This window comes from Clytia hemisphaerica, unplaced genomic scaffold (genome assembly GCF_902728285.1).
Source record: "Clytia hemisphaerica strain Z4C2 unplaced genomic scaffold, Clytia hemisphaerica genome assembly, whole genome shotgun sequence".
Taxonomy (NCBI): domain Eukaryota; kingdom Metazoa; phylum Cnidaria; class Hydrozoa; order Leptothecata; family Clytiidae; genus Clytia; species Clytia hemisphaerica.
Window position 1 is genome coordinate 146577 of NW_027103512.1, and position 23273 is coordinate 169849.

Consider the following 23273-nt stretch of genomic DNA (forward strand, 5'->3'; position numbering starts at 1 on the left):
CAATATGTACAGAATTTCAATAACAAACATTTGGCCTTACATATTATACATTGAAAAGCATTTTAAGAGAAGCGCTTTTTGTTTTTCACAGAATTTCTTCGGTAGTACAAGAGCGGACGCCTTTATGCTACGAAGTCGCTGAAAAGAGAATTTTGCCTTTATCGTTTCTGGCTAAATGTTTTAAAGGTTCTGTCACGGTAATTTTATGGTTTTTTCTGTAATAAAAATCAGTGTTTTAGAAAATATCAAAGAAATACAGGAAAGATTAAACAAATATAATGTTACTTGGGAATTTGAGCCGCTCCATTTTTACATTGCTTGGTCTGGTAGCTGTTTTGAACGCATTCACAATCAAACGACAAGCTTCATCATCTTCACATCTGAACAGCATCTATGACAAAACAAATGGACTAAATCGTACAGGGTAAGTTCGAATACGTTGTGGACATTGACTTTATAGTCGATTTAGGGAATTAACTCTTAAGATTTGTAGCATTTTTCGTAAGACGCAACCGCGTGTCTTTAGTTCAAAAGTAGATAGGATTTTGAATTTTTTTTGAGAGGGGCCCCCCAAATTAAGCCTGGCAAAACTTTTTATGGCCTAAAGAGTTGTGTTATCAGGCAAGACTCGAAGTCGAAGTCGAATTCAAAAGAAATGATTATTCAATTTTTAATAGCGTTATATGGGATGAGATGACTCTTACTGCCAACATAAAATGTCGATGACAACTAAATTCCATCCCTAAAAAAGTTATTTTCCTTGAAAACAGCTATTTCGATAGTCTTTAAAATCTAGATACAGATGTCCATGAGGTTGATCATAGCAGGTCTTGTTACCGTGAGCATCATAGCTCGAATAAATATCGAATATTTTCTCTAAAAACCTGATCTCTGGTATGTTTCAGTTTGGTATATTGACCGAAAGTATTTTTTTTAGATCAAATGTTTGCAAATACCAAGAAACAGTGACCAAGTTGGTCAACACGACTTATTTGTCAACTCGTTGGACCACTGTGTACTACAAAACATGTGATTTCTGGACGGGATGCAAGAAAGTTTCAAGATTAGGGTAATGTTATGATCAAATCACATACTGAATTAAGTGACACTGGCATCAAAAGAAATCGCTTAGAATCACGGCTCTTTGTTTTGTGAACCCACCGGAATAAAAAACTAGAAGTACATTCGCTTTAAGTATGTTTAACTCATTGAGTTTCAAGCCCGAAGGGCTAGAGGCAAAAGTTTAACTCTTCTCAGGCAAGAGAAATTGAAGCCACTTATTCATGACAACGGTTTGTATCTAGCGGTTCCTTTGTTTGGGAAGACTACATTTTTTGAAATCTAGCGATAGATTTTAGTTTCAATCCGGCGTTTGTAAAAAATACGCGCGGGCGTTCTGGATGGGAAATAAGTAGTCGCCTCTAGCCCTTCGAGTTTGAAACTCAATGGTTTAACTAAACCCATTTGAGGGTGGTTTCCCTATGGTGGCTAAAAAAGAGTGCTCACTTAAAGCGAAATGAATTTAACTCGAAAATGACACAAAAAATTTAATTTGGGCGTGTCCACTCATTCGAAATCAGCAAATATTTTAGGAATTTAAGGTTAACAGAGTGATTTCATTAAATGGCTAAAAGCTATACATAGGTTATACGAATCGAATACTTTTCAGTGAAATTAACTTTTTTTCAAAACAAGAGTTGTAAAACAGCTTCAAAAAAACTCAAAATTGAGGTTCAGGCAAAATTAACATTGCTGCATTGAGAAACAAACAAAACTAATAACTCTCTCCAAAAGAACGAAACAAGTGGTATCACACCGATTGGAGACGAAATATATTGACCGTGATGTTTATTACTGTTGCAACGGATGGAAAAGACCTGATAACACTCATAAAAGCTGTGATATTCGTAAGTTACTTGTTGTCTAAATGCTGGGATTGTACAAGATTTCGGTTCTGGAGAAATCGACCGTGTTTTCGTTTTTTACTTCGGAATTTCCTGTTATCTTCGGTAAAATATATTCTTTGATTTGGAAAATTTGTCCGGTAGAACCATGTATTAATTCGAAATCTTGGTAATGATCCGAATTGAAGCTTTACTTCAGAAATCACGACAAATTTATTCGGTATTTCGAAAATCAGAACCCTGACAAAAATTCTATTTTCAACAATATTTACACTAAAGGTACAGCACCTGACCCCGAGAATGTAGTAAACCCCGAGAATGTATGTTTCTCATTTTTTAGCATGGTAGCCCTAACGATAGTTCAACTTCATAAAAAGTTGTTTCAGAGCATACTGTTACATATTACTGATTATTTCTAGACATAAAATTTTAACTTGAATTGATTTTTTCAGGCCAAAATCTGAATCGAAGTTGATTGGATACTACTCGAATTGAGACATTTTTTAAATAAATCCTCTCTAAATCGAAATCTATTGGAATTAAGTTATGATGATAGGGTATTTTCTTATTCCTAATGAACTAAGGAAATGTGAAAAATAGTCCATTTCAATATTTATTGTTCTAAGTTAGATATTTTAACGAAAATGTTTGACCTACCTTTTGGGATTAGTTGACCTACAATTTGGGAGCCTTCATAACCCGACATAAAAAGTCTGTCAAATTATATAAAACTTTTTTGTTTTACTTTCATAACATGAAAGTATTACCTGAGAGATGGTTAATGTTGGTATTTTAAGCTTTTACGACGTGTCCCAGACCCGCTGGGACCCCAGCCCAATCACAAAAGTTTGGAACAATAGAATTTCTATCCCCATTGGGAATTTAGTTGAAATTTTTTGACCCGACGTGGGAAAAGTTCCAACGGGGCTGTGAGGCAGGAGTGTTGTTACATTATTCTCATATTTTAACACAGAATCTTCAACCTACAAAATAAAATCAACTTTCTTGTCTCTTCTTTTCATCCTTTCTTTTACTTTTCATGATTTGTAGCACGATAAAATTAATATCTTTGTAAATTTTTTGTCAGAGTATATTTCGAAAGTATGAATTTCACTTAGAGAACAAAAATTTCCGATGAATACTGAAATTTCGCTCTCAGCAACCGAATCTTTTCACCTACATTCTTGGGGTTAAAAAGCGAAAAAATCCAATCTTCAGAATAACAAAAGCTCTTTAGAATATTGTTTTGGCATAAAATATTTCTAAAATTTCCTGCTATAATTATTCAATCGAAAAAATATCAACATTTTACTATTACTAGATTTAAAGCCATAAAAGCAAACCTACATTCTGGGGGTTATAACGAAAATGGGAGTCAACTTCAAGGACCAAAAAAATTAGCCTATCTATCAAAAGTAATGAAACAAACCCCTGGGAAAGGATTTTGGGAGTTCAAAATTTCGTTTAAAACATTCAATATTTTTTAAAATGCAAATCTACATCTCTCAGGTCTGATTCAAATTTCACCTACATTCTCGGGGTCAGGTGCTGTATATGAAAGGATTGATTGACTGAGTCTTTTCTCATTTTTCCAACTCACTGTACTTTCAATATTCAATAATATATACTTTACATTTTAAGCAACGTGTGCTTTTGCATGTAAAAATGGTGGGAAATGTGTTGCACCAGATAAATGTCAATGTGTAAATGGATACTATGGATCGTATTGCCAATTCGGTAAGAAGTGATTTTTTTAAAGAAGGGATGGCCAAGTTTCCAATTTTTCTTTCAGTTTATAGATGGAGAGTATAGTGTACTTTGTGGTAATGAAACATTTTTTAATATTTTATGTAGTACTTGGAAATGAACATTTAGCATATTTCCTCTCAGATAACAATGAATGCCAAGATCCTTCAAAGAACGATTGTTCACAAGTCTGTATCAATATCCAAGGAGGTTTCAAATGTGGATGCAATTCTGGATACACACTTGATAGTGATGGAAAGACATGTTTAGGTATAATCATATATAATAAAGTTAGACCTTTCTCACTCGATTAAAAGGTTTAAAAGGCTCAAAGAGGTTTCTAGGATGGTTTTTATACATAAACAGTAAAACAAAGATGAAAGCAAGATTAGCTACAGGCGGAGTCTCTATAACTCGAACATGAGCTTGTTTCGAGTTAAGGAGATATTTGAGTCATAGAGGTTCAAGAGTTGAAATACATTCAAGAACCGTTTTCACATTGGAAAAATCGAGAAAAAAATATTCCGTCAAAATTGTCTATATTTCTAGACATAAACGAATGTTCTACAAAGAAAGCATGTGGATGTCAAGCACGAGATGGAGTGTGTCAAGCCACGTGTACTAATACAATGGGAAGCTACAAGTGCGCATGTCCAAAAGGATATTTCTTGAATTCAGCTGAGCTTTGTGAAGGTAAGAATTTTTTCTCAGCATTTTAAAGAAAGCGAAGTCAAATTTATAAATCGTTTGGAACTTGAAAGGACGAAAGCAAACTTTTCGTATACACGCTTTTTTTATAAGAATATCTTCTATAAGAATATTAGGGTGAAAATTGTAAGAATACCCTAAGAATACCTTCTAGGGTGAGTTTCACAGGTTTTTGGCAATTTCTTAAAAATACTTGACCCTCATCCGCAGTAGTAAAGTACACTATTCTTATAAAAAAGCGTGTATTTTTGTTTATTTTTTCTTCAAATTTTCAACGTTATCCAATGAACTTCCCCTTTTCAATTCTAAATTTTTAATTTCAATACTAAGTTTTAAACTACTTAGCAGAGAGACATCAAACACATTGTCACCAGGTAAAAAGCACATAGGCAGATAAACACCAACCAAGGAAAACATATGTAGTTCTCAGTACGAGCAGATAACTTAACTAAACTATTGCCACTTCTTCTCTTCAATAGATAGGAACGAATGTTTCTTGGACCAAACGTTATGCGACCACAAATGTCTGAACACACCAGGAGGATACAAATGCCAATGTTTCAAAGGATACAATTTGAACAATGTCACCAACAAATGCCAAGGTTTGTAGACTATATCGGGTAACCTGTAACTGGTAAAATCAAACTTGGATCGTCGACCTCACACTGCCTTTCATATCTCCGATCGGTAAGGCAGGGTAGAACAATCGATTCTCAAATAGAGCAACAAATAGAGCTTCTTCCATCAGAGCTTTCTGATAAATTTTCATTGCCAGTCTTGTCTAAAGATATTGCTGATCCCAGGGGGGGGATACTACCCTTGTCGACCGACGGGGGTGCTCCGCTGAGGTTCGAAAAATGGACCCTACGTGGGACTCGAAATTTGCGAAAAAAGTGACCCTGAATGGGACCGAAATTCCAAAATTTTCTCAAATTTTCTACTTTTTCCCCAAATTTTCCAAAAAAAGGCACCCTACGAGGGACTGATTTTTCTGTTTTGGTGTTTTTGCGACCCTACCTGGGACTCATGGAGGTTACAAAAGGTACCCTGACCAGCGGAGCATCCCCGTAACCCATCTTGCCCTAGTACCCCCCCCACCCGGGTTGCTGATGTTATCTATTTTCAATCACTTGTATCTCTGGTTCTCTACTATACCCAAACCGAATCAAGCTGAAACCGACCCAACAATAATGGAAGAGAGATAGCTTTTTTATGACATGTGTTGTTTTTCAGATACAAATGAATGTTCGATTCAAAATGGCGGATGTTCGGATCAGTGTGTCAACTTGAATGGCACATATGTTTGTTTGTGCCCCAAAGGAAAGTATCTCGCTGACGATGGAAAAACATGCAAAGGTGAGCTTAAGAATAAAGCAATCTTTGCTTTTGAACCTCGATAGTACCTTTTGGTAAAGTCGGATTTTTTTCGTCACAAAACGTCACGGCGTTTTGTCTCAGGGAATAACAAAACTTCCAAGTGAGGTTTGAGACAAGAAAGAAGAATCACTCATAATGCAAAAAGATTTTCATGGTTCTATTTTTTATGATAGAAAATTTTGTCATGGGACAATTTTAATACCACCCTTCTGTTTGCTTTGTGGATTAGAAGATCTTATTTTCCAAAGAGGTTTTCCATGTTTGGTTATTTCGGTAATTTCCGCCATTATGGTGGCAAATGTTCGAATCTGTAGAGGCGAACCCCTACGCTGATCGAACGTTTGCTTCTATAATAGCGGAAGTTATGTAACTTAAGAAACATGAAAAACCTTTATTAACGTTTATTTTACAGATATCGATCTTAAATCCAAATCAGAGACATTCTGTCAATCGGGAGCACTCGGTATGTTGACGTGCGATAACGTTAACGACAAAATCAAAATCACATCCGTTTTTTACGGTCGTCTGACCGACAAAATCTGTAAATATGGTGATTATACAAGCAATCTGAATTGCAATGCTTTAAATGCTAAAGATAATTTGAAGGAGTGCAATGGAATGTCATCTTGTTTGGTTATGATGGACATGTGGACAGACCCTTGTCCAGGTGTTGAGAAATATGCCAAGATCAATTACAGATGCGAATGATAAAATGTTTAAAAAATATTTTGATATCTTTGAGGGTAATTTTTTTTTGTTTTTGTTTATAATACGTAAAGTATGGAAGTGGAACTAAAAATATCTCAATCAGAAACTTTAATTTCTAGATAATTAGTGTCGAAAATTTAACTCTTATGCGATACAACTCCCACGAAAAATCAAAATGTTAATGAAAATCAAAATGGGAGCGGACAGAACGTATGTCCTTATAATCCAAAAAAGAATATAATATTTCTTCCAACAAATCTTGAGCTTGCAAAACTAGCAAGCTCCAATTTCAAGTGATTATCTGCACTTCGTAATTTTTCTGTTTTCTGTCCGAAGTGACCGATATATTGAGAGAAATCCTAAATTTCCGTAGTTACTAAAAGAGGTAACGAGACTTATCCGAATAAATCTCCAATTCCTACTGCACATTCAGCAGATCTGCTAGGCCCTGTTGCAGAACCTCAAGAGCCATCAGCATCTGTTGCAGAAACACTACAATCGAGAAATTCAAATTTGGAGACTTAGGGCCACCGTTATTAACTAGCTGGTTACCACTCGTTACAACTCGTTACAATCCCAAACATATTCGGATAAGTCTCGTTTTCTTCTTTATTTCTTGACGAAACTTTGGGCAAGTTTTCCAGTGGGGAAGGGTTTCAACCGGGTCTGTGACACAGGGGCGTCGTTAGGATGAGCCAAAGCCTAATGAATACAATCTAAAGAGGCACAAAAACTTGAACACATACTTATAAGTGAAACAATTTGTAAGTTTTCCCCCCTTGTCCGTCTCGGTTTTATTTGGGAAGCCAAAAAACAAATACTGTAAGTTTGCTATGTTTGCTAAACATAAAATTGAAACTTCTAACCGAGGGACTACCACTACTAGACCCCTCTAGGCCATTATAACCTAAAAATGACATTGAAGATTATATAAGCTTTACTTTGAATATTATCTTAGGATAAATTTATGTTAAAAAGCATAAAAGATTCACCAGGACCATCATCACTAACATCAGATTGGGCTTTTCCGGAAATAGCCCGTATAGTACCCCTGTTGAGGATATCGGATATCCAGGGGGTTAACGATTTTTGTTCAAAGGTGGATATCCAGGGGGTTAAGTGTCTTTTCAAGTAAAACATACGATATCCAGGGGTAGGCATCTTTATAAGAGAGGATATCCAGGGGGTCTTTACTAATAAAGTAGGATATCCAGGGGGTTTCGATACTTCGAAAAATCAATATACTCAACAGTGGGTTAAATCTTTTTCTGGAAAAGCCCATTCACCAGGACCTCCATATGAACATCAAACGAACACAAGAACACAGAGAACACAAGATTTGATCTCACTATTTTGAACATTTTTTAGAAATTACACTTTATCACTAGCCTGTGGTTTGTTTTTAGCCTTAGTTCTTGTGATATTCTCATCAGCCAACCAGATTGATGCTTTACCTAGTTCACAACTACTGTTAAACCTTTGTTCATAAGGGAGTGGTCAGAAAGTATCTACTAGGGGGGGTGGAGGATTCTAGGGGGGGGGGGGGTTCCAAAACTTTTTCGAGGGTTTAGGGGGGGGTTTCAAATTTTTTTTGAGGGTTTAGGGGGGGTTCCAAATCTTTTGGGCAACTCAAGAGAAAATGTAGGAAGTCTAATTTCATAGTTTTACGTTTCAAGATTTCAAAAATTTTTCGGCCTGACGGCCGACAACTCAGAATTTATTTTATTTTATATATGTACATGTCATACTAACATTATTTGGGCATCATCGCCTTGCCCTTTTGGTTTGTAGCATTAAGCTAAATGAGCGAAGTAGATTAGTGGCTTTCACAGCTCATCAGAGTGGTTTGAAAAAGTACTTTTTAGAAAGAAATTTGTCAAAACAAAGTGTCTTTTAGCTAAAATGGTGGTGAAAAACATCGACATTTTCTCCCGTCGGCGCAAACCATGGTTGTGCCTCCTTAGTCTCTACTAATATCTTATAAATTATATACACAGAGCTTTGACAGACCCTGGAAAACCTGAAAATATAGGTTTATAGGGAAATTTCAAACTCAGAGAATTTTATTTTTCAGACTCCTTTTAACAACAGAATAGCTTGTAATTTAGGGTCTCGAGTACCTGATCTTCAAAATTTTCTCCCTTCGGGGCCAACCATGGTGGCCCCTCAGGGTATTTTGAGTAATTGAGTAATGCCTCTGTAATGTAGGGAGATTATGTATCAGGGAAAATAAGCCGTAATTTTCTCCCAAAACTTTGGGAAACTCAGAGAAAATAACTCGTTGATTCTTATTTTAACCATGGACTATTCCTATAGGAGATCTACCATTTTGATTGACGTTTACACGACGGTTTTTTTTCTTTTGTTTACTTCAGAGAAATTCCGTCGTAACCATGGAAATCGACGGAAAAAATCCCGTGGTGTAAACGTCAATCAAAAAGGTAGATCTCCTAAAGGACTATACTTAACTTTACAAAAGTTAAGCTAAACTATCTCCCTTACCTAATTTTGACATAAAAAACTGTCATACAAACAAATAATACTCTTTTTACCGCATCTGCATGAATACTTTTTTTGCGTAAAAATTTTTCTAGTGGGGGGGGGGGGGGGGGGGCGAAAAAATATTGGGCCTTATGAGGGGGGGTTCGAAATTTTTTTCCAGGCTAGGGGATGGGTGCGAAAGTATTTTGGGATTTTTCAAAATATCCTCCACTCCCCCCTAGTAGATACTTTCTGACCACTCCCTAATGATCAAAGAATTAAAATGAGAACAAATCTATTGAAAGTACATATACACAATAAGCATTTATCCATGAAGTTCCATTTAACTACTATTCCCTAAAACCTATAAAATAATACAGAAATGAAACTCCCTAAAAATTTCACTTACATTCTGATGTATTCCGGTGTTATCCGTTGAACACTCCAATGTTTGAAACTCAATCGCCGAAAAAAGGCCGTTGATCTAAAAGTAGAATACGAAATTTGAACGGAAGGAAAAGTCACTTAAGTTTGGTGTATAACTTTGAATATGTATATCTAAAATTTTAAGTTTTTCAAGTACTGTAAAAACTCAATATTTGGAAAAAATGCGTCGAAAAGGGGTACAAACAAAATCTTCTTACTCTTGAAAGACCAATCTTTCATTTGTGGGCCCATTAGAATGTAAGGTTTTCTTCTTCAGGTTGTCTTTCTAACGATGGAAAGATATATAAACTGTCTGAAAGATACAATATGGTAACCGGCCAAATTGAATTCCGGAGGATAACTTTCCAGCAATATGAAAATTCTTTGGTTGAACTTTTTGGTATGAATCATGTTTTTTAATTTGTTCTATCATTTGACATTGTATTAATAATATTATACCTGTGAAAATAGAATGACATAATCCATACTTCACTTTGCAATATTTCGAAAAACATTTTTACGAAACACAATCTACGAAAAAGGGCTATGGGTAAAGAAAAAATATAAAAACGACGTAAAGTCGACAGCAAAAATAAAGATTTTCCTGACTCGCTAATAATACGCTAAAATTAGTCTCGCTAAAATTTCTACAATTAAAGTAGCATGCCGCGGCGAATCTAAAAATACACTTTATTTTCGTCATAATTATTACTTTTTATATGTTTGTACTGGTTTCAACCCCATCAACCTCTGTGTTAATTTCTCTTGCACGTTAAATGCATCCAATTACAAAATAGATGTAACAGCCTGCATGGATTTTAAAATAAGGCGAACTGGATTGTGGGATTGAAACCTGTACAAAAATGAAACGTAATAATTATGACGTTTGCGTTGCGTTGCGGAGCGCTATTTTAAAGATCATTATTGTGGGGATTGACAAAATGAGTTGAAAAGTTAATTTTCTTAAAACATAAGATAAAATCATGTTACGATGTATTTTTACAAACAATAATGGGACTAAAATAACTTCAAAAAACTAAATTTATATAGATTATATTTACAAAAAAAAAACAACAATGAAATTTGGTCAGGTTTTATCAAGTTTTATAAGGGTACAATCAGGTAACCAGGTAAAATCCTCGAATTACAAATTTGGCCATTTTTTCCATTCCTGGGAAAATTAAAGAGAAGTCCAAAATAGGGAAAACCTCGAAAATTAAATCCCGCGAAATACGATTTTTTCGACTTTTTTTTTCGATGGCGAAAATTAGTTTCCTTAAGGTAGGGAGACAACCATGGAAGGAGATTTCCATTTGTAATTATATGTACAACAAAACCGAAAGAGTGGTTAGGTGTGGTTTAGAATAGAATCAAAACATGAAACATAAGCTTCCTACCAAATTTTAAACATAGCGATTCTCAAAAATTATTATTAATATGTACATCAAAATCGTATAAAAAATCATCATTTTGTCTTGTGGAGGGCTACAGAAGAGCAAAAATACTTTTGGCCGTCAGTCTCGGTGCTTTTTGGTTATCATTATTGCTTTTCTGTCGTTTGCGAGGTGGTGCCATTTTATCATCTGATGTCGAATTCTAGGATAAAGATTCACAAAAATTAAAAATTGATCTTAGAAATAATAAATGAAAAAAAACGAACGAACGAACGAACGAACGATAAAAAATATATATTTCGAACATACCTTTTTCGTTTTCTTTGATTCTTCTAAAGCTTGGAAAACAAACGAATTGGCTTTCTTGCCAATTGTCTTGGGCATATTTGGTAACGACAAGTTCTTTTGAAATTTTTGTGATTTTTTATTTTGAAGAAACGAGCCCTAAAAAGGAAGCCATTGAATTCAGAATTAGTAAACTTCAGTTTGGGGAATAATATTTATAGAGCTCGGGGCAGCACATGGGCTTAGGGGAGGAGGAATTTGCAGATCATTCAGGGTGGGGTGACAACTTCTTCTGAGTAAATGACCCTTCAAACATGTGATTTATTGCCTTTTAGTAAAAATTAGAAAAAGATAGTTTTAGGTAATTTCGGCGTTAATATTTTGGCTGAAGGTCTTTGTAGCCATAGTGCATGGAAATTTTCCTAAAAGGTAAGAGGGACAGAACCTAAAAGATAACATGTTTGGCAAAGCACTTACAGATCTTCTAAGTGGAACACGTTGACTAACTTCACCAACTTGAATGGGCTGACTTGAAGAAACATGTTTTTCTCCTGGAAATTATGAAGAAAAAATACAGTGTTTAGTTGAAAGTTTGAAAGGTAGGTTTCCAAATCTATAAAATTATCAAGTCTTATTTTAAGTACTGGACTGGATCACTGTCCAAAAAATAAAAGAATAAAGTTTAAAAAAACGGAGAATTATCAGCAAAATTGAAAAGAAACCGTACCAGAAGCTTGGATTTTGTCCAATATCATTTGACTATTTTCGTCAATTTCTATCTCTTTATTTTTCTGCTCCTGGAAAAAAAGAAAAAGGACAAAAATTTATTAGGCTTCAAAGCATAAAACGAAAATTGAAGGGATTTTGTAGTTTGAAAGTACTTTTCATTCAAACCATCTTTAAGAAAATTAAAGGATTGGAACAGTGTTTACTTAACAAAAAAGACTCTCGAAATTTCTACTCACCCGGTGCCGAAAGTTGAGAAAGCAGTTTTTTTTTTGTTTGAAAATACTGTGTAAGCAAATTTAAGAAGATACGTTCAATATAATGTCCTTTAATTATCAAATAAAAGAACGTAAGCAATAAATTCTACCTCTTCGACTTCCAAAAGAAATTTATTCCGTTCCACCATTTCTTGATTTCGTTCTTTCAATTCCGAATAATTATCAGCTTCGTCGACTTCCTTATTCAAACGATTATTGTCGTTAAAATTGTCGTCAACATTTCGCCAACGAAAGTTACGTTTTCGTTTCTCGCCACCACCGAATTCGTCTTCGAGGTAGAGCTCTTGCAACAAGCGCATTTCGTGCTTGTCTTTATCATTCATTTTCTTCCTACAAATTTGGATTGATGCAATTTCATAATTACTTCTTCAAATTACTTTAAGGGGCCGTCCACATAGTACGCACGGTCTAAAATGTCGAAAATCGAGTACCCCCTCCCCCTGTAAATGGCTATACCCCTGGTAAGTACGTACTTTTTCATTCACCCCCCCCCCTCGGTTGAAGAAAATCTCGAATTCAAATCGTTTGGTTCGGACCTTTATTAAGAAACTTTTTCTTTTCCTTGATGTGTATAAGAAGAATGAAAGTCGAAAAAAAAGCAAAAAAGGGCTATGAAAATTTTTTCTCTGCGTACGTACATTTTCCTTTGACCCCTCCCCCCTGTACGCAAGCATACGCTTTTTAGAAGACTCCGTTCCCCTTAGTGCGTTCCTTATGTGGACGGCCCCTAAGCAAAAAAACTATTTTAAATGATAAGAAAATGTTTAATCCATAATTAACCGTTGATTATTCAGAATAATCCACAAACCCTTGTGAGACATTAGTTAGATCTTTAAAGTGAAACTTAGAATTCGAATTTTCCCAAACAAGCTGTGATATCCTAAATAAAATGAACCCATGTACCAGATTCGACTTGTTAGAAATATTTTGCCGATGGGTGGGATACAACAGGCCGTGTAACTGGAGCTTTATGTTGAGAAATTCTTGGGGTAGACAGCTGAGGTATGGTTTCATTTTTAGCTGGTCATTTAAAAGCCGAAGATTGATCAATCAAAAAGATCACAATAATGACAAGATTTTATTGATGATAGAAAACAACGTTACTTACTGGTGTATTTTATGCAATTGTTTCTTTAGTTTTTCATCATCGGGGAGATTCTCAATATCAGAGTCTACTTCGTATTCATCATATTCACTGCCCAGATCCTCGTCATCTGATCCGACGTCACTTCCGGATAACTCAGCTTCATCTTCGTAGAAAGCTTTCTTCTTCCATTTTTTCTTGGTGTTGCTGAAAAAAGAAAGTCAGAGGAATTCATGTTAGGGTTGACTGTTAAGTCTCTCTCAGCTTCATAAATTTAAATCCATTGCATATTCGTTGGAATAGTCATGAAGTGACTAAATGATTGTACAATATACAGTGTTGCAACCAGGTTGGTTTGACTCTAACTTTGCGAAAGCTCTTCTTTATAATGGTTTGTCATTAAAACGGAATCAAAGGAATTTTCAATCTCGCGGTTTTCCGTCTGCAGATGGAAGAATCTGAATCACTCTAAGGGAGAACATTTCCAATAACATTAACATACCTTTGTGATTCCTGAAGGTGTAGATTCCATTCTTTCAACTCTTCATTTTCTTTTTCATAATCCTCCTCTTCCTCTTCCTCATCTTCTCCATAATGTGAACCGTCCCCCTCTTCATTATCTCCGTCATTTTCTTCTTGGTTATCTCCATCATCTTCGTTATCATCTTCGTTATTATCTCCATCATGTCCCACATCATTATCTCCGTCATTGTCTTCTTGGTTATCTCCATCAGGTTGAAAACTATCATCTCCGTCATTAACAGCTTTTTCTTTATCATTATCTCTATTATCTGTATTCTCTTTAGTTTTATCATCTCCAAGTTTCTTATCATTTAGATCTACTGAGCTTTCAACACTGTCTGATTTATTCATTTCATTATTTTCTTCCCCCGCTACTTGATCTTTGTCCAGAGATATCTCCTCCTTTTCATCAGTAGTTATGATTTCTTTATTTTCAAAAGTATTGTTTGTATTATCACTACTCTTCAGTATATCCGTATTGGTGCTGTTATCAGTGGCGTTGTCATCGTTTGATTTAGTTTCACTTCCGATCTCTTTCTCCTTGTCGGTGTTATCCTGACTTTTCTCAGTGAACGAAGATGCAAAATTGAATTGCGATTGAGATTGACCTTAAGAAATAAAAGAACAATTCATAAATATAAATAAGTGGAGAAAAGAAGTGACGAACATCCAGAGTCAATATAATTTGGCTGTAATTCAACAAATTGATCCAAGATGAGTATAAAAACAATGAGAGAATAGGAAAAGGATACTTTGAATTAAAAAAGATTTGTGTTTCGAGATTTAACAAAATCCAACACTAATCTGCACGTATGTACCTTTTTCCCGAGTCTGTGTGGCTCCTTCATTGCTTTGTCGAAATGTGAAATGTGAAAATGAATTATTGGCATTCTCATCTTGAAAATCCAATGAACATTGATGTTGGCGATTGTTAGAGCCTTTGGAAGAAGACATTGTCAACGGGATACTGTTTGAATCGTCAAATTTACCAGAACATAAACCTAACATTTGGGTCATGGAGAATGATTGGTTTGATGTGTTATCGTCTGTGCTTTTATTTCCAAACAATTTGGGATGTTCTTCTTTTGGTTTCTCGAATTTGTCTTTCTTGTCTTTCTTCAAGAATCTAAGAAGGGGAAAATTATTAACATTATTATTAGTATTTGAAATCTAAATCATATTTTTTAGGGTAAAATTACTTGCTATTGGACGGACAGAAATCGAGTACTTTAATCAGATTGACGCGAAATTTTCTGGATTTATTTTTGCTAATAAAAGCTAAATTAAACCTCGTGAAAAATTTATCAAATTAAAGGAGTTCTAATGTCGTCATCTTTTAATATTGGAAACTTTTGTCATCTACATATTTATAAGAAGGTTCCAGGGAACTTTCTCATTCCCGGCAAAACATTCCTGGCGATTTTCCAGGATCATTGAATTTCATAAATTTGCCTCAGTACACCTACCCCTGCGAATCTAAAAGCGATTGAGAGTATTGCGTCTCTTCGTCCAAAGATAGATGGAAATTTGGTCCCAGCTCGTTTTCACTCTCGTCATCTGAGTCTTGTGGTAATGAAACTCGACTGTCGTCTTTGTAAAGGTCCTAGAAGATAGTGAGTCGATTATAGCACCAAGTATACGAAATATTTTGACAGGACACACAAAGATTATCCACTAAATCTCAGCATGTACATGACCACTGGCCTTTATAACCCTTGCTGAGCTATATCTGTAATCTTCGATTGAAGTTATTTTAGTCGTACCCACAATGAAGTCATTGAAGTGTTAAAGCTTTCCCTAACTAAAACAGATCTATACCAGGAAGGCTTTTGATGCATTACACCGCCATTGAGTACTAATAGCTACCAATAGGGTATCATTCAAAAAAACACTGATCAAAAATTTTGCTTTCCAGGATTAAGAGCCTGTCTCCAGCTTAGTAACAGAACTTCATATTCGTATCAAAATAATGAATACAACAGCTCCTATGAAACTCTGAAAATGATAAGTATCGACGAACTTACTTGAGTGTTTTCACAGGGTAATGACAAAAACGAATCCTTGAAAAAAAAAGAAGTAAAACATAAACATAAAATAGTATGAACTATGTATATGTATGGAAGTGAAGATCATTATACATTATCTCCCAAATGCAAATATATTAAATTATCTCAAGAAGACAATTATATCTAACACCCCAATCCCAAGGATACGGTGGAATTTTTTTTCACAACGGGGGATAAACATTTCTATCGAAATCCCGATAAGGGATAAACATCCAGTGGGGATAGTTTTGGAGTGCAATTTTTCCCTTGTATATTGAATGTTGATTTAAATCAATCTCCCAGTACCAGGGCAGTAACTTTTGCCACCCGGGAGGAAATTTTGAGCATATGTGTTACCAGGTCTGACACAGGGGTGTTATCTGTCTGATGGAAGAGAAAGTTTTTACCTTTCGTTGGAAGCCATCAGTTGTACTTGTAGAGTTCAAGATATCACTTTTCAATAATTGAGTTGGTACACGTTGAAAATCAACAAAATTAGAGTTTGAATCTTCAGTTGTAGTCTCCATTTTCTCATCGTTTTCCTCTTTTTGTTGTTCTTCTTCTTTGTTCTTGTCGTTTTGTTCAGTTTCCGCTATCGATTCTTCTAAACGAATTCGATTATCCTCCAGATTCCATTTCTCTATCTCCTCATCGGCTGACCCTTTAATAAAAATAGTTATGTTGCATGTTAGATAAATTATACTCTCGGGTGCTTGCCTGTTCGTTTATTTTTTATTTACCCCTTGGACCTCAATAGACTCCCCTTACTCGCATTTGTTAATTTTTGAAAATATATTTCCACCTGAAGCAAAGTCCTTTACTTTTTGCCAAATATTCAAAATCTAATTTAATCTAACTTTACCTAATCTAGAATTATGTAGGGTGTATTTCAAACTTGAAACGTTAAAATTTATTAGGTCCCTTTTTTTTTGGAAGCTTTTTTGTTTGATGTAACTTTTTGAATTTGAAGGTTTTGTATGTTCTGATAAAGGATATTCTAGACCAGAAAAACTCAGTTACCTTGAAGAAAGGCATTTTTCAACAAACAAAATAGGGAAATAATAAATGATCCCCAAAACTAAAATGATCCCTAAAATTAGTCACTTGAGGCATGATCATTATTGAGCTTCTTGAAAAGAATATACCTTCCTCATGTTCACTGTTACTCGAATCACTTTCATCATCGATTGCATCATCAAACGATTCATCCCCTTCTTCCAATGCAATTTGTTCTTCCAACTTCTTACGTTTTTCTTCGAGTTGTTCCATCTGTTTTTGTCGTTGTTGCCGAATCTTCTGTTTCAAGTCTATCTTCAGTTGAGTATCTTGAGAAGAATGAAAATTCATAGAAAATTTCATTGATTGAGATTGTTGGAGAAAGTTTAGCCATATCAGTGAATCTGAATAAGCTTGATTTAGGATGGTTGAAAGTTTGAAGCACCGAAGCCACTAAACCACTTACTTGATAGAGAAGGCTTTTCAGGTGATTTTTTACTGTTGACTTGTTTACTCTCAGAAGATGGTGTCTTCACTTGTCTTTCAAATTTCTGAAAGAAAATATAAATAGATAGAATGAGGGAGACTTTAACATCACAGCCATATGATCAAAACATTGTGGTTTGAGTTGTAATTGAAGCACTGGCAGGTGAACCTATCTAGCACCTTCTAACCTGATTAGTAAGATTCATTTTTCTTCTTTTTTATTTTTCATCTTCATTTTCTAAAATCCTTTAAGAGTTATTTTTCAAGAATTTATAGTATTCTGCACTTTTTTTCCACTGGTATATAAAATATGATCAGATATGATAGGAATGAAGCATTCATTGAAAAATGACAAACAAAACAGGAATTAGAGCACACTTAAAAAAGAGAATGGACTTTTAATTATAATAGGAGTTTTTGAAAAAATAGCATAAATTATTTTTTAGCGCACCTTGATAAAATTGGTCACTGGTTTAGGAGTTTTTGCTTGTTTCTTTGATTCTACATTGTCATCATCATCGTTGAAGACAAATTCAAAATCACCATTGGTCTCAGGTTTCAAAGTGGGAAAGCTTGAGAAAATGGATTTCTTTGGTGGAGTATCTGTTTCATTTGCTAGGTTGATAATACCATCACTAAATAGGAAAAACAATTGTATTTATTGTATTATTTTATTATTATTTAATTATTTAATCATTTAATAAGAGAGAAACTTATCAAGTGTGATGTTAAATTTCATTAATGTCGTCATCATTGTAACTATACTTTGGTATATTATAGGATGTGTAATAAAAAGACTGTATTTTCCAAACATGTTCCTTTGAATCGTAATTCATTCTAAGGTTGAAGAGTCACATTTACAATGTAATTCTTAATAAATGAAAACAATAATACCTTCCAAGTGATTTACATGTCCTTGTTGATGTCAGGTTTGGAACACGCTTCAAAAACTCTTTGACAGATTTGGCTTTTGGTTCATGGTAAGGAATTTCACATTTTCTCTCTGGAAAAAAAATACAAAAAATGCAAGTTCAAAGTAGCATCTAATATCAGCATCACAAAAACTTTTATAATCTAAGTTGGTTGGATTTAACCATTTTCATTTCAACCTGAAACGTAAATTTTGATGCCAGGAAATTTTGCAACAAAAAATGTTTATCAACAATGATTTTGTTAAGAAATAATGTATTATTTACCTCTTTGTAACCTTTGCTGCTCACTCCTGATTTCTTTCCATGCTCTTTCACTCTCTTTTGCAGCCTTAATAGAAATATGGGGAAAACGTGGAGAAATTCTGAGAAAAATATCATAAATCTACAAATGGAAACTATTATTTAGAATTACTTAAAATTACTTAGTTATTGAAACAAGGTTCGGGTGTTGTATTCAGTTGTATTTGGTGTTATTTGTAACTTGTCATCCTTTTCCCTTGAAACAAACTGTTAAAGTAAATCTTCTATCGGAGACAATAAAATTAGAAGAGAATGAATTTCGATTTGATGGGTAGTCTTTACCCATAGTCAAAACTATTAATCAATAATCAAAATTAAGTCTAGTTCCTGCAATACCTAATTGAATGAAATAAAATTTTCAAAACCAAAAATAAAATATCAAAAGACCATTAATAATACCTGTCTCTTCTTCTTAGGTTTGATATCACTTTGATCAAGGTGTTTCATCTCTTTATCCAAATCTTTTTCATCCTGTTCAGAATCTGTACCACTGTTGTTTGATTTCTCATTATCATCGTCAGAATGAATCGTGCTCTTTGATTTTCGTTTATTTTGACGCTTAGATTTCTTTTTGTTCCTTTTTGAAGGCTTTTCTGTATCAGAATTTGAGTCACCAAATAATGAATCTTCAGATTGTTCACCTCCTTCATTGACTTCACTGTCACTTGATTCAAATTTCTTGACTCTCTTCTTTTTAGACTTGACACTCTTTCGCTTTGGAGATATTTTGTTAACAATTTCGTCTGAATCTGACCCTTCGTGGTTGGACTCAGAATCGTGGTTGGGCTCAGAATCGTGGTTGGGCTCAGAATCATCGTCTCCACTTGATACAATTTTCTTTTTTGGTTTAGATTTTCCTACTTTGGGTTTCGTTTTCTGTGCGTTGGCAGTTTCCTTTTTTTTAGATGGAATATTTTTAACAACCTCGTCATATAGCTCATCTTCTGAAGAGTCTGATTCAACCTTTTTCTTTGGTTCAGTGATTTGATTACTTGTAGCAGTAGGGCTTTTGTTTTGAGATGAGTTCAAATCTTGACGTTGACGTTTTTGACGAATTTTTTGAGCAAATGTAGCATTGTCATCTTCAGAGGATGAAGATGATGAATCACTGCTTACACCACTGACTTCACTATCTCCCATTATTTTCCCACCATCATTTGTTTTGTCAACCATTGCTTTCTCAGATGCCTTTTTCATAGGCTTCTTTGGTGAACTCTTTTTCTTCATTGATCCTTTTTTTGTTTTGGGTTTTTCACTTTCATCAGGTTTAAAGTCACTGTCATTATCATCAACACCACTATCCGACGGAGAACTTCCAGACGCTTCGTCATAAGAGAGTTTCTTTGTTTCTCTTTTCTTCTTAATGCTGATAATGGGCTCATCATCAATGTTTAAGTTATCTTCTTTCATCTTAATACCATTTTCAAATTCATCTGTTTGGTTTACAGTTAAGTCTAACATATTTATTTGATTATCTTTTCCTGAATAATATTGAAGATTTAATATGATTCTTGGTCACAATGCAAAATTACTTTAACCTTATTGACCTGACTGTTTGACATCACTTTGACTGGCTTCCGCATAAGAAAAAAAAGGTGTCTGGTCATTGCACATCTAAATAGTAATTTCGAACAATTAATTAGGCTTGTGAATCATTGTACCTTATTTACTTTGGACATGCAATCACATGTAATCACATTTTTAACCATGACCATCTATATTTATTTACCCTTACATTGGAATTCTCCAATTCTTGCATCAAGCTCATAGTGCGGAATGGGGTCTGATCCCCCCTTCTTGGCATCCCCCAACCTTTAAAAATGCCTACCCACCAAGGATTTTGGAACAAAATAGCAAGCAAATATATGTGAAATATCTTTAGAGAGAGAAAGCCAAATAATAAACGTCTTTCTTCTTCTTTTTTTTGACTCAGACTACTCTAACAGAAAATTTCCTTGCATGGAGAGCTTCTTCATTTTTTTGGAAGGTGTCACCCGGGGGGGGGGGGGGACAAGCTATGTAAGCCTTTTTACTAGCAATTCTTTAAGCAAACAGCATTTTTTTCAAGATTGATTAAAGAATACCGACAGCCATTCTACCACCATTTCACCGAACCTCCAAAGGCATTTAATCAACATACCGAGAATCATAGATAGCAAATAATGTGAGTACGCTACTCTCACCAGGTAGGCTTTCACACCACAAAAGAATCAAATCTTTGCAACGAGAAACGTGTAAATGCGATCGCATGCATTCACTCAAGCGTCCAAACACAGATATAAAAAAGCTGTTCTTCCATGGGAAATTGTGAGATCTGTTTTCAACACTCAGTAACTTTGACATGTTAATCAAGTCTCTAGAGAAAAACAACACAAATAATGGCGTCAAGATGTGAACAACGTGAGTGTGATTAAATTGTTAATTACTTCTTCAAATTATGTACTTTTAAAATGCTTTAAAAATACATTTGGTTGTGATTACGAGATGGTGAAAGTTTGATTGGTAAACTTGGTTTAAGTATGGAAACAAACTTGTTGTCCAGATGACGGTAAATTTCTCATGAAGCAATTTTTTTCTTTGGAATTTGTATGCTAAATCTCAATGGTGATCAAAATTAGTGGAGGGGGCAATTTTCTGGAGAGCAACATTCCTGGGTGCAATTTTTCTGTTACCAATTATCCCAAACCTATAAAAAACCGCCATCAGCAAAAATTCTAGAGCCATGCAAACTGTCAGTCAAACAAAGGCAGAAAGGGAACCCTTTTAACCCTCTAAGGTCATTCATAATTATTTCAAAATATTAGCTTTAACAAGTTGATGAAGTATTTTGCTTCTCTTTTTACCCTCAACTGCTCTAACTTGGGACTATCTGACAAAACAAGGGACGGCAACTCGACCACCATTTCACCGAACCTCTAAAGTCATTTGATTTGAGTTAATCATTCAGCGTATTAAAAAATACACAATTTCTCTTTCACACCGAGAAGGCTTTTAAATCGAAATATGAAAAAATCCATAGTGGAACACACGCGAATGTCTGGAACGCAGAAGACCAAATTAGTGGCAAAACGATGGAGCGTTTGACGTCACTCGCGCGGCAAGTTCCACACTCGCTATTTTGTCAATCCCATCAGGCGATAGGTGGTTAGGCAGCGAACGTTCTCTAATTCTCCAATTGGTGTCCCGTCATTTTGAATGAAAACAAAAAAGTTAAAAAGGGCGCGCTAGCAGTGAAAGTTATTGTGACATGTTATGGCAGAAAGTATGATTGATAAGCTTGGTGGAGTTATCAAAACAAATTAGTTGTCAAAGAGATTTAACAGTAAGTGAAAATACAGGCCAGATATCAACAGTCCCATGTTTCAACCAATCGTCCCAAGTTGGAGCAGTTGATGGTACCTCATCTCATAAATAGTTGTTTAGGAGAAGGCAACAGTCTTTTAATAACTAATTACTGTGAAGTCGGGTAACTTGCATCAGTGGCGCCGTTAAACTTACTTACATAGCCCTCAAATGAATGACCTGACTGGTCATTAAAATACAAAGTTAAATAAAGCAGCAATCACAAATATCTTCATTTTGCGTCCTCATTGGGTTTAAAAAGTTAGTTGGTCGGTTGGTCATAAAAATCATCCATTTTTGGAGTTTTTTCTTGAGGGAAATTGCCAGCCAGCAAGCAGCCAAAACAACCACGTGTTATCAGTTAGTCACACTAGCGTCCCGCCAAAATACGTATCAAAGATTAATGCTGCGAAAGCGCTATATCGTTTACCTGACTCTCAAGCAAAAAAATGCGGCGCAAAACTTCTAAAGGGATTCATGAAAAAATAACCCGGCGCCTTTTAATGAAATTAATATTTTCAAAAATGTTGAGAAATTGCCTAAAATTTGAGCCTTAGATGAAAAAATTTGAGCCAAGCCAACCTTGAAAACTAATTTGAAGATCAACTTCCCAAGAAAAAGATCTACGGGGAAGGCGAAACCCACCTAGATCCGTGCACTACCCGATAGGCTGTTTCCCGGAAATTTTGCCGGACCTCAAATATGCGGAATTATTTTTACTTTAGCGTATAAACCAGGCCTTAAAAATCGAAGCGCTGTCTCTGGAATTGAATGACAAATTTTGGTTGGTTGATTTTGGCTGCTGCACATTTTAGTTTGTTTCAAACTTTCAAGTTTTAATTAATTGTCTTGCGAACTTGATTCAGGTAACTCTAATACTTGTTGTGCAAATACATCCTGTAGATGACTGATGTTGTTTTTTCTAAAAACTAGATTTCCTAGTGTGACTAACTGGTTATGGGTGGTTTCAAATTATAACCTTTGAACACTGTGACCTTCGACCCAAAATGGCACATGTAATGATAAACAAAGTCACAATTCTGCGAATACGCTAGAAATTTCTGGCAAAAAATTGACAATAATAAATTTTTTGAACGAAGGAAACGTCATTGACAGAAAAAGTCAGACAAATTACTGACTCAACGACTCAATTCTACTCAAATTTTGAGAGTCAGTTAGGCAACGCGAAACGAAAATATTTGTGACTGCTGCCCGCCTAAAAACAAAAATGGTATATAGAGTAGAGCTGCGAGCGGAGCTGCGCAGTTAATTTGTTTTGAAATGTTCTCTTTGATCAGTCAGTCATTTGATGGCTATGCAAGTTTCTCTCCACTGATGCAAGTCATCTGACTTCATGGACAACCCTCGACATGGCCCGAGAATTCTCGGGCCTCTTCGGGCCATGTTAAATGTTAAAATTGATTCAGCATGTCCAGTCCAACAAAATAGTACAAAATAAGATTTGTCTGTTTTGTTTATATCGCTCAAAAAAACTTTACTAGCTTCCCGTAGACACGCTTCAGTTTAAAACCA

At 35.0% G+C, this 23273-nt stretch overlaps 2 protein-coding genes and 1 long non-coding RNA gene across 3 annotated transcripts; 1 reads left to right on the forward strand and 2 right to left on the reverse strand.

Annotated features, from left to right (window-relative positions):
• The first annotated feature begins 214 nt into the window (after positions 1-214).
• Positions 215-6549, forward strand: LOC136799204 (fibulin-1-like). The gene is made up of 9 exons (XM_067055890.1): positions 215-424; positions 938-1069; positions 1795-1907; positions 3546-3641; positions 3795-3920; positions 4200-4343; positions 4838-4960; positions 5592-5714; positions 6148-6549. Exons 1-9 carry the CDS (start codon positions 279-281, stop codon positions 6441-6443), a joined length of 1299 nt encoding a protein of 432 aa, XP_066911991.1. The 5' UTR covers positions 215-278; the 3' UTR covers positions 6444-6549.
• A 2803-nt stretch (positions 6550-9352) lies between these two features.
• LOC136799205 (uncharacterized) lies at positions 9353-9730 on the reverse strand. Its single transcript, XR_010845498.1, has 2 exons — positions 9569-9730; positions 9353-9408 (listed from the first exon to the last, which is right to left on the reverse strand). It is a non-coding gene; the product is annotated as an uncharacterized lncRNA (long non-coding RNA).
• A 562-nt stretch (positions 9731-10292) lies between these two features.
• Positions 10293-19878, reverse strand: LOC136799206 (claspin-like). The gene is made up of 17 exons (XM_067055891.1): positions 18798-19878; positions 18363-18426; positions 18061-18169; positions 17618-17801; positions 17147-17231; positions 16830-17009; positions 16092-16345; positions 15664-15699; positions 15106-15242; positions 14458-14765; positions 13620-14247; positions 13142-13324; positions 12123-12363; positions 11757-11826; positions 11507-11580; positions 11054-11188; positions 10293-10946 (listed from the first exon to the last, which is right to left on the reverse strand). The coding sequence occupies exons 1-17, from the start codon at positions 19857-19859 to the stop codon at positions 10836-10838; spliced, it is 3861 nt and encodes a 1286-aa protein (XP_066911992.1). The 5' UTR covers positions 19860-19878; the 3' UTR covers positions 10293-10835.
• Between the last annotated feature and the right edge of the window lie 3395 nt (positions 19879-23273).

Excerpts from the sequence above, each read along its gene's own strand:
- LOC136799204 (XM_067055890.1), top strand. The coding sequence starts at position 279 with ATGTTACTTGGGAATTTGAGCCGCTCCATTTTTACATTGCTTGGTCTG. Across the intron at positions 1,070-1,794 it reads AAGAAAGTTTCAAGATTAGG|AACGAAACAAGTGGTATCAC; the intron begins GTAATGTTATGA and ends TCTCTCCAAAAG. Across the intron at positions 1,908-3,545 it reads TCATAAAAGCTGTGATATTC|CAACGTGTGCTTTTGCATGT; the intron begins GTAAGTTACTTG and ends TTACATTTTAAG.
- LOC136799206 (XM_067055891.1), bottom strand. The coding sequence starts at position 19,859 with ATGTTAGACTTAACTGTAAACCAAACAGATGAATTTGAAAATGGTATT. Across the intron at positions 18,427-18,797 it reads AACCTAAGAAGAAGAGACAG|GCTGCAAAAGAGAGTGAAAG; the intron begins GTATTATTAATG and ends ATTTCTATTAAG. Across the intron at positions 17,010-17,146 it reads TGAAAAGCCTTCTCTATCAA|ATACTCAACTGAAGATAGAC; the intron begins GTAAGTGGTTTA and ends ATTCTTCTCAAG.